The following is a 17,941-nucleotide window of genomic DNA, read 5'->3' as shown; positions in this document are numbered from 1 at the left end:
TTCAAAAACATTTTTTTTTCTTTATTGATTTTAAAGAGAGCGGAAGGGAGAGGGAGAGAGATATAGAAACATCAGTGAGAGAGAACATCGATTGGCTGCCTCCTACATGCTTCCCACTGGGGACTTGGCCCATAACCTGGGCATGTGCCCTGACCAGGAATCGAACCAGTGACCTCTTGGTGCATGGGTCGATGCTCAACCACTGAGCCACACCAGCTGGACAAATTTCCTTTTTTAAAGTTAATTTGCGTCCAGCCGGTGTGGCTCAGTGGTTGAGCATCGACCCATGCACCAAGAGGTCGCCGGTTCAATTCTTGGTCAGGGCACATGCCCAGGTTGTGGACCTGATCTCCAGTCGGGGGCACGCAGGAGGCAGCTGATTGATGTTCTCTCTCGTCAATATTTCTCTCTCTCTCCCTCTCACTTCCTCTGTCTCTAGAGTCAGTAAAGGAAAAAAAATTTTTTAAGTGTATTTTGCTTTAAAGATGCTCACCTTTCAGATCCCATTTAGCTTTATTCAGACTTGAAAGAGATATTTAGAGAGATAAAAAGTACAAAGACTAAAATACTCTGAAGTTTTTGTCATGGGTGAGATGAGCGAAGGGAGAGTTGGGAACTTAGATTCTCTTATGCCCCTATTTCTGCCCCCCAAAGCCTGCATTTCAGCTCTTGCCTTTTATCTTGTCAGTAGTCAGCCCAATAGGATGATGTTTTCCAGTTAACGCTTATAATGATTCCACCCCTTTTTCATCTTTCCTGTTAACTGTCAGGAAGAGTGACTTAAGTGAAAGGACATTTGCTGCAAGTATTTGGTTAAATAATATTGTCCCCATACTTTGCATACTTAACAAGTTCCCCATCCTATAGGATGACTTCATATGAAAGAACTCCGCATCTATTTTAGTTTTGTAATTAGCAGAATTTTTATACGTTACATTTTTATTCTTCTTCATAGATACTATAAATATTTGTGTTTTCTTGACCTCCCTGAAATTTAGATTATTAATAACTTTTATTAACAACATTTTTAGTTAGCTTTAAAGAAGTTTCTAAGTGAAACTGGATCTAACAGAAATTGATTATTTAAGAGTAGCTTCATGCTTTTATTTAATTTTCCTGTTATGGTGGTTTTAGGAACAAATCAGTTTTAATAAAATTTACTTGGTGAATATTAGTGATACATTATATTATTTTGTTAAAATATGAATAAAATTTACTTCTGTGACTTCAGCAATTTTTGATTTTTACTAATAAACTTACATTTGTCTAGGTTTACATAATTTCTCTTTTCATAAGTTCCACTTATTAAAATGGTATTTTCCTAAATATTTATATCTTTATTTAGATTTCTACTTTAATATACACTAAAATGATTATTCACACATATCCTTCTTCCTTTCTATTGTTAGTCTTTTGGGTTATGAGGGTATTACCTTTTTGTAAATATTTAATTTGCTTTGAGTTTAAGTTAGCTAATTCCTGAAATATAGCTTATTCTTGCTTTGATATTTATCCAGTACTGATTTCACATATTTAGGTTTTCGATCTTTTGCAAGTTTGAGAGAAGGCTAATACTTTTACATCATAACCAAGATTTCAGAATGAAAGGACTGTAGTATTTTGCTTATAAAAGTGATTACCTTATTTGATGCTGCTGAGAATGTATTTCCTTTGTGAAATGCATTTTTTTCCCTTTGATAGTGATTTTAGTTATGAGCGTCCCCAGTTTTAGGTCCTTAGCACTCTACCTCACAGGTTCTGAGGTTTAAATAAAATATCTTAAAACGTTTTAACATACAAAGTGATTAAGTAAATGTATAACAGTACAGTTTTTACTGGACACATGTCTGAAAGCCTGTCTTATTGACTGATCTTTTGAGGGCTTTATAGATCAACTTTACAAACTCATTGTGTAATTCCACAATCCAGTGTATAGCTTCATGTTGAGGTTTCAAGGTACTTGAAAAGTAGTGTTGGTTCTTGTACCATTCATTGTTATGTTTGTCCTCATTAGTTGATTGTTGTGTGTTAAACAGACATCCCTGGAGCTTATTCTCCACACTCTGTGAATCCACTCATTAATCACCAGTCACCTTTGGAGATGGGAAAATTACTTACCTGTATTTCTTTTTCTCAGAAAGCGTGCTCTGGAATGGATTCACAAATGAGCTACCCTCCTTCCCTCAAAGAGTAAGGTTTCTGCTTTACAGGATTTTTTTCTTGGGTTATTTTTTCTCTCATCTTTTGAATTTGAAAAGAACTGAGGGAAGGCATCTGAAGAAACTACTGACATACTCACTAGGGGAGTTCCAAAGCTTGTGCTGCCCCTAGGGGCAGTGTCAATGGCTCTTAAAGCTAGAAAGCTCATACTTGGAGTTGAAACAGGGGCTCAAAGAATCCATTTTCCCAGTGTACCTTCTGAAAGGATAAGTTTCAGGTAAGTAATTTTCTCTTACTATGTGATATGCTTTATTCATACTTATAAAAGTACACAAGTCCAGTTCTCCAGGTGCATAGGCAAGTGTATTTGTGCAGTTTAGGTTGATAAGCTTGTCTGCTCGTGAGGTACATGAAATGATACATATATTATGAATCAACAATAAATAATTAAATGTACGTTTATGATCAGGGCATTGTGCTAGTGTTGTCATTTCTTTTATTTCTTATTATATAAAATCTTGATAAACTTATTTTTTTAGTAATTAGAAATCAAAAGATCTTTTGAACTCAAATTCCAAGCAGTGTTTACCTAAAATTGAGTGTGTATTGGCACACGCATGCAATACACACACACACACACACACACACACACACACACACACACACAGGCTATGATAATGGCAGTTATTTACTTTATTTCATTTTTAATGTGCTATTATTGATTTTAGAGAGAAAGGAAGGAATAGGGAGAGAGAGAAACATCTTTGAGAGAAACATTGCTCGGCCTCCTCCTGCACGCCCCCTACTGAGGATCAAGCCCCCAACCCAGGCATGTGCCCTGACTGGGAATTGAACCAAGGATCTCTTTGTGCATGGGACCTCGCTCAGCCACCTGAGCCACATCAGCCAGAGCTAGTTATTTTCTTTAAATTAGATGCTGTCTGTTTGTATATTGACCAGAATGAATTTCTGAAAAAATTTTAAAATATTAGTACAATTAAAAAAAATTATTGTGAGACAGTTTGTGCGTTTATGAGTAAGATTTTTTTTCAGTGTAGTTAGCTATATGTAGAGTGGATTTAACTTCTTAACAGAGGGCTTCTTTAGAGCTCATCAAATATTTCTACTCAGTTCTTCAACTACTAAATGCAGGGTGGCTACTAAAGAGTAGCAAAAAGTAGATAGCAAAATATTAAATATTGACCCATTGACTATTTTGTGTATTTTGTTTTATTAAATTACATATTGATTTAGTATTTTAAAGTTTCAAACATTCTATGTACTTTTACTTAAGAAGTAGTTTTGAAATGAAACTTACCTTTAAAATGGTCCATATGAACAAGACAGCATTTAAAAATATAGTTACACTTTTCACTTAGGATTAAGGCAGGTTTGGCCACCTTTGACCATTTGAAACAGTAGCTCTGAACTTGGAAATAAGCAAAACAAAACTTTTGAGTAGCAAATGGCAATCACAAAGTACATGCATTTTTCTCTGCACCCATGAGTTAGGAGTCTTCAGAAAAGGCAGTTGTATCCTGGTCACAGGGATTCTTGACACCTAAAACTAGTAGCTATCTCCAGAAGCAAGAAAAAAGAAAGCATTAGTATATACCTGAAACAGTTCAGCTTCAAAGAACATTCATCTTGATTTCTTACAAGGCTGTTAACTCTTACTACAGTGACACTGAGTGAGAATTTCCTTGTCTAAGAGTATTCATTTAATTGTTCATTTAAATACTTTGGGCAGCTTTATCAAAAGAACTTGAAATTAAGTAAACATTTAATACGAATGATTTGAATCAATAAATTATTGTGAGAGACTTTGAGCCTTTTGACAGTTACCTGGCAAATAGGAAAAATGGGATAAATTATATAATTTTCATTATTAGATAGAAGGAAGTATGTAAATTCTTTAAAGACAAATAATTCTATACTTAATCCTAAATTTTGAAAGAAATGTGCGTTGATTTATTTAATATAAGGGCATTGAGTGATGAACTGTCACTGTTTAAGAATGTATTTAGTGCAAGGACTATTATTCAATATTTACAAAAAAAATTTTATATTTAGGAAGCAGATAATTGTCTCCGAACTTATTGCTTTATTCTAGGATATCATGTAAGATGCAATATTCATTTAATAATAGCTCTTGGGAGAAAAATAAGAACTGCCACATTGAGTAATTGTACATAGTAATGTATGTGAAAAGTTAAAATGTGACAGTTAAGGAAATGTATATATTGTAGAAAGGTGACCATCAAAGATGATCAGCATCAAAAGTAAATGAAATTTTAAGAAATATGATGTCTGTTTTTTTTTTTTAAAGACATCAAAAGCGTTTTATAATTTTGCAATGCTCATTATTTATAAGATGGTATTTTTTAGCAAGGTAAACAGAAAACTTAAAGATCTTAATTATCCTGCCTAAGAAATCTGTCTTCTCAGTTGTGAGGATAATAATTGGATATGTGAACTTGCTCTCAAAATGAATCACAAGACATATAGTGTGTGCATACATGATTGGTGTGCTGTAATACCTTTAGAAATGCATTTTGGTGAATCTTTTAAAATAAATATAAAGTAATGAGTTCTTGGAAATAAAGGTGTTGTTGAAAGAAAGATTTAGATGCAACATAATCAATATAATAACAATCCACAGTTAGGTATGTGGGTTTAGAATATGTTGCTTTTGGTTTTCCTATGACTTGAATAGGAAGCAAAATTTGTTTCCCCAGTCTTTTGTTTTCTGTCTTCTTTTTGAGCTTCTTCCATTTTACCCTCTGTTTGGAGAACAGCTAAACATTCAATATTCTGTGCTTGGACCCTTATTGAAATTTTATTGTTAGACTAGGACTATTCTATTCTTTTATGAATCCTATTTTAAGGTACATGTATAGATCCTTTTCCAAGTAGAAAGTTTTGCGAAAATGAGATAAAATTTTTTGAGGTAATAAAAAATCACACAAACCACATGTATCTCTGATCTACACTTTTTTTTTTTTTTCTGTAATAGAGATAAAATCTTTTCATTTGTACAGCAAAAGCTAAGCTTTCGTTGACTTGTTACATTGAGAGTTTCTTTAAATCAAATTTTCTTGCATCATATTCTTTGGGTTTACTCTCCATTGTAGATTGATATAATATATTTAACAATGCTTCTAACTTTTAAGCTGTTTTGTTTCCTTAGTCTTTTGTATTGCTTGTGACTATAAGGTTTTACAATTTGAAATAGTTTTTAACATAAAACACTGGTGATATATCATTTCTTTATTACCTTCCCAAATATGCCTTTTATTTTTATGTACAAGGGCTCTTGGGAGTGATTCTCTCAGAGGCTTAAGCTGTGCTTTGCCTTCCTTGAGAACTGAAATTATTTGGTAAGCGCTTGCTTTCTTTTTAGCTTCTAATTTTTCCCTATTTTATTTTGTACATGATATTTGTTTCAAGGTCAAAGGTTCCGTTACAGTTACTATGATGAATCCCAGGGGGAGATTTATAGATCCATTGAACATCTAGATAAAATGGTAAGTCTTTCAGGTGTGGGGTTTAATACTCTAAAACTTTTTCTTTAATTTCAGATTAGTGATTCAAGACTTAATATGTTGAACTATACAATGGACTAATGATTCTTTATCTTTAAATGTGCAAAATATAGTTTGTAATAGTATTAATTATACAAATAATTCCTCTTGTATTGGAGATTTTCTTCATCTTAATTTTATTTGATTAATGAGACTACTTAAGAATATTTAGATATGGATTTTTTATATTATTTGGGGGAGTATGTTAGTTTTAGAGAAACAGGGTACTAATGTCAGTACTTACTGTTAAGAAGACACAATCAGAGCAAATTCTTAGTTTATTTTATTTAATTCTATTTTTGGCCATTTTATTTTATTATTTAATTCTATTTTTGGCCATTTAGATTTTTCTTAAATGAAATTTCAGTTACTTTAAATATAGAATTTAAAATGATTTTATTTGTACCTAGCCCAGGAATATAGTAGACATTGATCCTGTCATTTTCCTTGAAGTAGTATGGTAGTCATAAACAGAATATTAAACCTAGCAGATATATCACTAACTTGCTCTGACCTTTGACAGATCCTTTCAGTTCTCTAGTCCTCAACTTGTCATCTCTGAGAACGAGAGACTTGGAGTAGATGGTCTCTAAATTGTCTTTAAACTGTATCAGCCTTTAAGTCTACGATTTGTTAAAATCAACTTTACCACTGTGTCAGAAGCTTTATGCATATACTTTAGTACAAAAATATTTAGTCTATAGTAGATAAAACATTTTAGCAAGGAATCTGGATCTGAACCTAGGTAGATTATATTGCATAGTATATTTTATTAAAAGCTAGATGGAATGAATACAAATTAAGAGGTTTTTATCATATTTAAATTTATTTTGTTGCTTTAAATACAATTATCGCCTAATACTTTTACCTTTGGGATTTTCTCTAGATTTTAGTTTACTGACTTTTCTTTTAGCTTTATTATGTCCTTTCAGTCATTTAATTCTTTTCTGGCTTCTAGTTCTAATCTTATTTTTTTCTGAGCTTTAGTTATTGGTTGCTTCTGAAAACTGTTCTGGTTCTTTCATCACTTACTTTCTTCCTTACTGGGTGTCTGCTGTGTATCTGGTACTCTGTGTAGTATTGATGATATTAAGAAGAGAAAACATGGTCTGTGACTTAGTGGAAATTACAGTCTAGTCTTAAAAATAAGTTATTACAGTATAGAGATGTAAGAGATATTTAGGAGGTAGTATGGACACACTGTTCTTATTGTTCTTCAAATAATGCCATATATGTACCTAGCTTAAGACTTTTTGCACTTGACTATCTCACTTACCTTGTGGCTTTGCTTAGCTTTCACCTTCCCATTGAGGACTACTGACCACCCTATTTAATTTTGCATCCTATACACTCAACCCATTCAGCATTCCCAACCCACCTTACCTTGCTCTACTTTTTTTTTCTAACAAACTGAATATTTTACTTATTTATCACAATTAAGTTAGTTAGGTCATTTTTTCTTCACAGATGTAGCAGAAGTGCTTAGAATAATTATTAGAACATAATAAGTTAGATGCTCAATAAATATTTTTCAAATGAATTAGTGCATATGACCTTCTGATATACATAATTAAATTAAATGAATGCCCTAAGTGTAAATGAGAAAGAAATAAATGAAAGTAATTCATAATAAATTAATATCTATTTAATAATGTAAACACCCAGGAACAACTGGATTAGTAAAGACATACTAAAGTAGCTAAATGCTTACACACATAGTATCATTAATATAACAACTACAAGTGCAAATTTAGTAAAGTTGTAAATTAAAGTATACAGTCTTCCTTCACTTAGTAAGGGAAATCTGTATATTAAAATCATATAAAGCTTCTTTATGTTTGTATGTAAAATGGAGTTAGGATGTAGATAATTATAAGCAGGTTTTTTTCACCTACATGGACTTCTGAAAGTGTCATGGGATGAAAACAATACTGGGGGGGATGTCCTGTATTGCAGGGCAGTCAGCATCTCTGGACTCTACCCACTAAATCCCCCAGTAGCATCTTCTCATTATTGAGACAAACCCAAAAATATGGCCATGATTTTTCATTATGCCCCTGTGGTAAACAATTGTTCTGCTTCATTCTTCATCTTACTGCTTATTACTATGTGACTGTGACTTAATATTTGTTGATATGTTTGGTGATAACCTTCCCTATTAGATTATAAGCTTCATGAGATCAGGATCTTGGTCCATTTTGTATCTGCTGGTCAGTGGGTACTCAGTATGCATTCGTTGAATGAATCGATGGGGTAGTGGTGAGAAATGAAGCTTGAGAATTTAGAACAGGCTGTTTAAAGAACATTAAATAGGAAAGTGGTCAAATCAGATTATATTTGAATAGATCATATAGCGGCAGGGGAGCAAATGGATTGGAGGGATGCCAGAGGAGAAATGAGTAGACTAGTTGGGTAGTTCAGGTGAGAAATGATAATTTAGACAGTGGATGGAGTAGTGATGGTGAAAGAGAGGGGGACAGAGTGGATGTATTCAGTATATTTAAAAGACAAATTTATAATAGGACTTGGAGAAGGAAGTTTCGAGGATGGCTCCTAAATACGTGGTTTATGCTGCTGGTAGATGTTGCTATTCACTTAGGTCAGAAACATAAGCAGATAGGGCCAGATTTTTAGGAGGTAGGGAGATTGTAAATCCTGAGAGGAAATATGTGCTATTGCTTTTAAGACATTCAAGTGGGAGAGGTCAGTCAAGTAGGCATTTGGATTTTCATCTTGCCAGTTACTTTTGAGGGCATTTATAGTGCAGGAACTGGTGGAGATAAGACAATAAACAAGCAGACCTGATCTCACAGAACTTTTATTCTAATGGGAGGGAGATACACATTGTTTCAAAAAAGATAAGGATGTATGTAAGTTAGTTTCCAATAGTGATGTGTGCTTTACAGAAAATATTGAAGTGGTTTGAGATAGAAAATGATTCAAGGGTGATTGGAGAAAGACTTCCTTGCGGAGGAGCATTAAGTTGAGATATAAATGATGAGGAGGAGCAAATCAAGTAGTGATCAGAGGGAAACCTAGACCTAAGGAACTGCCAGTGTAAAGATGGGAACAATGCTGGTGTATTAGAAGAAAAGAAGAAAGGCCAGTGTTGCAGTAGTGTAGTAGGTAAGGGTAGCATGGTGCAAGCTGTGATGAGAGAGATGGGCAGGGATAAGGTAATGCAGGGCTTTATATTTCAGGGTACGGAATTTACCTAAGTGCAGTGGGAAGTGAGATGATGTAATTTACATGATTTTAAAGGTTACTCTGGCTGTTGTGGAGAATGGGTTCTACAGCAGGGTCAGGAGTAAACAGTGGACATTGGCAGTGTTTTAGGGAGAGATGATAGTTGGTAATTAAAGCCAGGGCAGAGAGATGAGATTGTCTCCTATAGTAATCATCAGTTCTGTTTTTGAAACTGAAATAATCTGTGGAACTTTTTCAAAATAGACTTGCCCATACTTGCCCTTGGAGATCCCCTTTCATTAGTATGGAAAGAGTCCAACATCTTTATTCCTAAAATGGCTTTGTAGGTAAATGTGAACTGGCCCATTATGGTTCCTCATTTGTTGAAGTGGAACAAAATTTCCTTGTTTTTTTGTTTTTGTTTTTCTGTTTAGCTTTTTATGTCATTTGTGAGCCCTAATCAGGCAGCATTTAATTTCGCAAATGTAAGAATTATGCTTTTTGCATAAGAAAGATGTTTTCCCCAAGTGAGCGAACATGATAGCATCGTTTGGAACTCTCTAGAATTGTGTTCACATTAAATACATTAATATTCTTTGTTATTCTGTATTTATGTTATAAATAAACATCCACACTTAACAATTCTTTCAATTTTTCCACTAAATCTATGTTGTTAGTTTATATTAAGAGTACTAGCTTAATTTGCCTCTCTTGGTATATATAATCAGTTAGATATTTAGCTGTTTTCTTACTTTGAGGCAGAGCAAAAAAGAGTATCATTTATCCTTTGGCATGATTCTCATAACTTTTCCTGAAATTGTTGCCTTTTTCTGCTAGCTTCTAAGTCTTTGGAACTTCAAAAGTATAAGACCAGTGAGCTTTAGGTGACTTCTAAATCTGCATCTGATTTACCTTACTTTAGATGTCCAAAGTTACCAGAGCATAACTTTACAAATTTTAACCAAAGAACTTATACGATAAATGCATTGCTTATGGACACAGACAATAGGGTGATGAAGACCTGGGGTGGGGTGGGAACTGGGTGGAGGAGGGCAAGGGGAGAAAAAAAGAGGGACCTCTGTTAATAACTCTCAACAATAAAGATAAATTTAAATTTCTTTATTTAAATAGCAAGGAATTCAATTTCTGAATACATATTGAGTATTTGCTTCATATTAATATGCTTGATTTTAATATTTAATATAACATTTGACTTGGAGTTGATGTTTGTTGTCCATTTATTGAAACATTTCTATTTATATATATAAATTTTTTAAATGGCTTATTAGTGTTATGTTCTTTTATTAGCCTGCTGTTAACTCAAGTTATAAGTTAATTCTGGGAGTTAGGACAAATGGATTAAAATAAGAATGATTAGCTCTGTTTGTCATGTATGTATGTTTTTTACATGTATGTATATATGTACTCTCACTATTAGGCAGACTCTTATATAATGGTGTTTTCTCAATTGATTTATATAACCAAATGGTGAATATCCCTCTATATATTCCTTTTTTACAGTGCCATTTTATATTAAACAATGTCATTTAATTGAGAACCAGTATCTTAGTCCTATATGCAGTCTTTTCAGAGTAAATACAGTGTCATCATTGGTTCTCTTTGAGTATTACAAACATGTTAGTAATTCTGAATTATAATAATTACATTTTTGAAAGTTTGATACAAGTGAAAAAGTATTTTTAAGTATAAAACTTTAGATTTAACCTGTTTAAATGATGTGTGTTAAGTTTTGGTTCTTTTTTGTTATCAGAAAAGTCTTGTTAAATGTAGTTATTAAAAAGCTAGAAAGTGAAATTCCAAAAGCAAATGAAAAATAGCTGTTTTTGTTACAAAATGTTTATATCTCTAGCATTTGAGTATCTTGGAAATTAAGTATGTGAAAAAATACATACATAAAGAAAACAAACTGGATCTTCCAAATGTTGTATTTGATGAGGGGTGGGGAGGGGGTGGAAGGTAACTTACAGTAGATTCTGAAAGTTATAATGTTATCTGCTACTGACCATGTTTTTTGGTAATTAGGTTTTTGTAATTTAGTACTAAAAGTGACCAAAGCAGAACATATTTTAAGACACTGATTTTTCTTAACTTTTTCGATTATATACTTGAAATATTAGTCATACTTATACATATTTTATATATATATTATATGATCATATGTTATTTTTTTCTGTACCACTTCTGATGTAGACCAATGTTTCAATATGGACATTGGCAAATTATTTATGATTTGGCAGAGAGAATCTGAAAATGTCATTTTAATCATTCTTATAACTTTTCCTTCTACATTTATTAGTAGTCACTTCATTTTCTTTGAACTTCAACTACTTTTCTTCTTACTCTTTTGAAAGTGAACTTTTTAATATTTGTCTACACATACTTCTTACACCAGTAGTTTCTTTGTAGTCTTTAGTAGTTTTAAAATATCATCTTTAAGATAGCTGTTTAAGATAATGATTTAAGATATGTCATCTTTAAGATAGTATGTTGGTTCTTAGCACTGCTATCTTTAGGGTGATCCCCCCATAAAATTTCTTCCACTATATGATTTTATCTTGATGCCTCTTACAGAAACCAGAATATTTCATGTTCTCATCTTACCTCCCTAAATGTGTATCTATCTTTCAACATAAATGTATATTCTTATTTAAAAAGGAGTCCTAATGATTTGATAATATGGTGATTAATTATGTGTTCATAATTAGTTTTTTCTTTTTAATCCTCACCTGAGGATACCCATAGATTCTTTCAGACAGAGTGGGAGGGAGGGAAGGAGGGAGGAGTAGAGAGAGAGAAAGAAAGAGAGAGAAACATTGATGTGAGACAGACACATAGATCGATTGCCTCCCGCATGACCCTGACTGGGTCTGGAGATCAAACCCGCAACCAAGGTATGTGCCCTTGACAGGGAATCAAACTTGAGGCTCTTTGGTCCTCTGGCCGATGCTCTAACTGCTGAGTCTAATCAGCCAGGGCTGTGTTCATATTGAAAAGACATGATTCTAGTTTTTCTTAAAGGCTTTTAGCTACTCTTTTGTGTTTGTTATTTTAGAGGGAGATTACTTCTGGGTGATAATACTTAAAATTACATAAAATTATTTTATTATATATAGATACACATATTTGGTAATATGTTTTTATTGATTTTGTTTCTTTAGAGAGACAGGAAAGGAGAGAGAAATAGAAACATTGATATGAGAGAGAAACATCGGCCGCCTCCTGCATGTCCCCCATTGGGAATTGAGCCCACAACTGGGGCATGTGCCCTGACCAGGAATCAAACCAGGACCTCTCAGTCCATGGGATGATGCTCAATCCACTGAGCCACACCAGCTGGGCTAGATACACTTCAAAAATTTTTTTAATTTTTTTCTTTATTGATTTTAGAGAGAGAGGAAGGGAGAGGGAGAGAGAGATAGAAACATCAATGAGAGAGAACATCAATTGGCCACCTCCTACATGCCCCCACAGGGGATCTACAACCTGAGCAGTATGACCTGACCAGGAATTGAACCGGCGACCTCTTGGTGCATGGGTCGATGTTCAACCACACTGGCTGGGCTAGATACACCTTTTTTAAAAGGGGAAGGTTTTGTTATTTTACCAGAGACCCGAATTTAAAGTTTTGTTTGTTAAGACTGCATGTGTAGTTTAGGAGTGCCACTGGGATTTGACATTGCAAGGTTTTGTCCATTACTTGGAGGGTGAGCATAATGATAGATTCCCTCTGTTCTTGTCCCCCTCAAGGTAGAGAGTTTCAATCTGAGGATGTCTTGCTGAAGCTATAAATTCCACAGAAATCCAGTCTATGATGGATACACTTTTGGTGTTTATGTCTGATTTGTATCTTAGAACTGAATGGGTAGTGACCCACTTCACTGCTTCATATTAGATTAAATTCATGTGAACAAATAGTCAGTATACTACGATCTAGGCAAGCTTTCTGTTGCCTGTCGCTTAGATTCACTGATCATGTCTTGCAGTGTTTTAAGAAATAAAAAAGTTAATTGGGCATATTTGAGAAGCATTTATTTTTTCATCATGAAATTTTAGTAATAGTAATTTCAAAATTGTTAGCATCAAAACATAAATATATACAAAAGCATATTTGCCAGTGTTCTGTATTAGTGAATTGATGTCCCATTTTGCAATTTTATTGTCGCTATTGCTATTATTTGTGTACTTCATGAATTTTTCAATTGTAAAGCCTTAACTTTTCTCTTTATCCCTCTTTTATTAAAAGGCATACCTCTTAACTATCATATTCATCAGAGAATTGAGTGTAATGGAATTGATTCTTGACCTAGTAGGTACATAACACACTTTTGGGAATTAAAATTTTAAATTTAATCTTATATTCCATCATTATTATTTCTTATTGTTATAATTTAACCATTATCTTCATTTTGAACACTTTATTTAGTAGTGTCTTCTACATTTATAACTATATCTTTCAATATGAAATTTATTGGTCAGTTGCTTTGAATTCTTTGTCTTCTAAAGTGGGATCATTAATTTCCTTCTCTTTGAATTCCTTATGTCATTTAAATTTCATAAGTTTGTTCAAATATGTGCTTTGAGATTTTAATACTAAAACGTACATTGGAACCTCAATGTCGCATAATTTATTAATGAGTGGAATTCTATTTAAGGTAAGCTGTCCTAAACCTCATCCAAGAGCATTAAATTTCTCATATAATACATATACCATATTATTTAAAGAGATTATTTAAAAGATTATTGGTATGTCTTTTGTTATACTGTATATAGCAGAGTAGTCATTGAGAAATAGCCTAGGATTAGAAAGTTAAGAGGCAAGCTTTTAACCATTTTTATGTCTCAGTTTCTTCATATTTAGGGGGTTATATCTAGATATCTGTGTTTATGGAAGATTTATTAACTTCATTTCTGTATTACTACTTGGCTTAGAAATATATTGTGTGATTTTTCTTTGCACCAGAATTATAGTACTAATTGTTTATCTTAGGTTTAACTTTTAAGTTAGTTCATGTGTCTCTGAACTTATACCAGCTGTTAGTGGAGACTGTTGATGTGGAAACCTTGTAGCTGGCAGGGGAAAACCAACTTAGCATTAATCACTGGTTGTCGATAAGTCTGAGAATGGCTAATTGATGTGCAAGCAGTTGAAAGTTGATTATATATGCATATGCCTATCTTTTAGATGTAGTTGTAGAAGAATGTGATAATGTTTATGAAGGACTTGAATATTCTGAAAAAAGTTTATTAATTAAATTCTGATGCTGCCACTGTAGTATTTATATGTCACTTCCTGATTACAATAATTTTTCAGATGACTGTTCATCTGATTATTCTAGGTGCTTTTGCGCCATTGCTTGTTTTGGTGAAACATGTTGAAATATAATTTTAAAATCACACAAAATATATTAGTTAGTTTCCTAGTTAAACTACCATTTACATTTCTCCCAGAGGATATTAATCCAGTTTATTGGACACAAATGTAAAGTATTTTACCAGACTAAAACAAGGTAAGGTAATTACTGAATGAATGAGCTAGAATCATGAATTTATTTGCCCAATTCAGATGAGTTAAAGTTGCTCTAGATTAACATATTATGAAGATGTTATTTGAATGCATCTGCAGAATATGGACTTTAGTGCAAACAGGTATCCAAGTCATAGTGATTGTTTTAATAGTAGTCTATAAACATTGATTCTGAACCCAAATCTTGAAAAAAAGCATTCTACTTTAAAGTATTAAAGAGATAAAAAGCTTTTTTTTTTTAACTTATTCATAAACGACATATTTTGTTAACCTTTTATAGGCTTTAAATTAATTAAAAATATGTAAATTTCTTTTTAATTTGTAGTTTATCATATACCTAGATAATTACTGATAATTTAAAATGTCTTGCACACTGTTAATATTTAAGCTTAGTTATGAAAATAGGTAAATTACAACCAACTCTTGATTATGTCAATGGTAGGAGAAATATAGTGGATATGGGGAAAACAGGCATATATCAAGTTTAATTTTAGATTCCTATGAACATTTTCACAACAGATTTACTTTTGTAAATATATATAGGAAAAATATGAAATTATGAAATGTTTGAGGATTATGAGCTAAGTAACAACAGGCAAAGGTCGTATAGAAACATACGAGGAGGTCAGAGAAAACGAAAAGATTTCTGTTAATGAAGTGTGCCTATTGAGAGCTGATTATAATGAGATTGATCAGCTTTGAATGAATGAGTTTGATATTTCACAAGGTTTATTTAATATATTTTATTTTCTTCTCCTTAATGAAAAAATTACAGTGTTTAGCTCTAAGGAACAGTTTTCAAATGTAACCAGGAAATAATAAATTATGTCCTTTTTTTCCCCTTTTTCTTTCATTTTCTCTCTCTCTCTGTCTCTCTCTCTCTTCCTCTCCCTCTCTCTCTAGGGTATGAGTATTATAGAACAATTAGACCCTGTATCTTTTAGCAATTACTTGAAGAAATACCATAATACTATATGTGGAAGACATCCCATTGGAGTGTTATTAAATGTGAGTATCCTTAGGAAGCTTTGATTTTTTAACATTTGATCCTGTGATGTTTTAAAATATCTTAAACATCTTACGGTACCTGTGATACCTTATTTGCATAGGTTTTAGGTACATATAGTCAATTTTCTTTCTACTACCTTTAAGATAATTTGGATTCCCATTGTTTTGGTTACTTGAATAAAGTTATTTATCACTAGAAGATAGGCCAATACTTTTTTAAATACAGAAAGTTATTTAGAATACGAACCCATTTTCTCTAGATTCTCAGCCAATTCCAGTATGTTCTTTATAAATATAAGTCAAAGTAACCTTTCAAGAGATATGCGCGTATTAATTTCTTGGTTTTATTTAGTGTCCTAGACTCTATAAAAATAAATGGAAGGTTTTGCTCTTGATCTTTAGATATGTGTAAGTTAATAAAGCAAGACAGATGACTTATAAGTATTTCTCTTTATAAGGAAAACAATAGTAAGTCATTTAAGGAATGGTAGTAATAGGCAGAAGTCTTGATTAGCTGGATGTTTGAAAGAGAGAATAACATTAATTTCCACTAATAAATAAAACAGTATGGATTTTCTGAAAGAAAATGTAAGACTTTTTAAGAAAGAAGAAAGTGTATACTCAGGAATGGGAAGAGGAAGAAATAATAGGCTCATTGCTTTGGAAAGACAGAAATAATGGAGAAGGCAATGTAGTATAGAATAGTCTAGGGTAAGAATTAGAAGTCCAGTGTTAAGTTTTTTTCTTTCTTTTTTAATTAATTTTTTTTCTTTGTTGGTTTTAGAGAGAGAGGAAGGGAGAGGGAGAGAGAGATAGAAATATCGATGAAAGAGATCATTGATTGGCCGCCTCCTGCCTGCCTCCCACTGGGGACTTGGCCCACAACTTAGGCACATGCCCTGAATCGAACCGGTGACCTCTTGGTGCATGGGTCGATGCTCAACCAGTGAGCCACACTGGCTGTCCAGTATTAATTTAATGTGATGTGAAAAACAGTACATTGTGGATTTTTAAGAAGGGTTTTCTTTTAAGCATTATTGACTAACTGGAAGAAAAAACTATTAAGGGCTTAAACTAATTTCTGAAATTTAAACTAGATAAAGCTACACTAATTTCCTAACATCAGAATTGAATCAAATAACATTTTTGTAAAATAAATGATGAACCAATACACAAAGTAAAAATCCTGGTATACCTTTTAAAACTTTTATTTGTATACATTTCAACTTTAGCCAAAGTCAAATTAAACTGTGAAGTGCACAAAATTAAGCCACCAACACATTCGAAGAGTGTAATTTTTTTATATGTTATCTGTTATAACCAGAATTTTCTTTTTCTAGGCTATCACCGAGCTTCAGAAGAATGGAATGAATATGAGCTTTTCCTTTTTGAATTATGCCCAGTCAAGCCAGTGTAGAAACTGGCAAGACAGTTCAGTGAGTTATGCAGCTGGAGCACTCACGGTCCACTGAAGCTCTGAATCCTCAGGGATGCCACCTGCACACACTCATACTCTGTTCGGGTCCCAACCTAGCCCTTACCAAGATCCTGGTCTTGGTTTGGGGGGATTCTGAAACCTCAAACTAATAGAACTTTCTTCTCTTCTTTTCTAGTAGGTGTAGTCCTTCCTTAATTTCAACTCATTAAAAAATGCTTTATAGTTTAGGACAGTGGAAGGAAGGCTGGCATCAAATATTTTGATCAAAAAAGATGGCAATGTAATGGCCCAGTTGTGGCAGTGTTTTGAAAGTAACTTGTAAAGCATTTACCATATCCTAAATTTGCACTCTTTGCAGACTTGTGCACATATATTCCGCTTTCAGAATAGTTTTGCAAATTGTACACAAACAAAAAAGGTGGAAGCTTTTTAATAAAGAAATTGCATTTATAAATGATCTGTATTAGAATATAATAATTCTCCAGTTATAGTCAATTACTACCCGTGTTGTACAACAGATACCTTCTATTTTAGTTGCTAATAAAGGGCTACACAACTCAAAATAGTCTGATTTAAACTTATTGCTCTGTGGTATTATATGAAAATTGTTTTTTTATTAATTCATCTCAGACTTTTTATGTTAAAAGTGGTAAACTTCAGTTCTTACATGAAAATACGTTAGGATGTATATTATATTTAGCATATTTATGTGATTTTTTTATCACAGATATGAGAATCATATTTTAAAGTTAGCTTTTCAAATTACATACAGTTTGTTTTTGTGTGTGACATCACTTTGTGTCATTGCTATATTGTATATTTGAGATTGATAAAAGAACATAGACGTAGTCCTTTCCTTCAAAGATCATGTTTGATAGGCAGTAGTCTGCAAATGAGGAAACGTTGAAGAGTGTTCTTAGAGTTTTTCCAATCATTGCAGACCATACACTGCTGCTATGCTTTTTTAGTGCTTTAAGCAATTTGACTTGAATTTTTAGCAAGAAATCATTAACAATAACA

At 32.8% G+C, this 17,941-nt stretch overlaps 1 protein-coding gene across 3 annotated transcripts in view; it reads left to right on the top strand.

Annotated features, from left to right (window-relative positions):
- Positions 1-17,484, top strand: part of MEMO1 (mediator of cell motility 1) — a 118,518-nt gene extending 101,034 nt beyond the window's left edge. The window contains exons 7-10 of one of the 3 annotated variants that reach the window (XM_036262260.1): positions 5,611-5,687; positions 13,195-13,257; positions 15,379-15,483; positions 16,824-17,478. In XM_036262260.1, coding sequence (XP_036118153.1) covers positions 5,611-5,687; positions 13,195-13,257; positions 15,379-15,483; positions 16,824-16,955 — 377 coding nt within the window. In that variant the 3' untranslated portion in view covers positions 16,956-17,478. Of the gene's footprint in view, positions 1-5,610; positions 5,688-13,194; positions 13,258-15,378; positions 15,484-16,823 lie in introns of all 3 variants that reach the window. The other 2 variants (XM_036262259.1, XM_036262262.1) reach the window with 2 other exon arrangements.
- Positions 17,485-17,941: the final 457 nt, after the last annotated feature.

Source organism: Molossus molossus, unplaced genomic scaffold, assembly GCF_014108415.1.
Source record: "Molossus molossus isolate mMolMol1 unplaced genomic scaffold, mMolMol1.p scaffold_m16_p_15, whole genome shotgun sequence".
NCBI lineage: Eukaryota > Metazoa > Chordata > Mammalia > Chiroptera > Molossidae > Molossus > Molossus molossus.
This window is presented reverse-complemented; position numbering and strand designations above follow the sequence as displayed.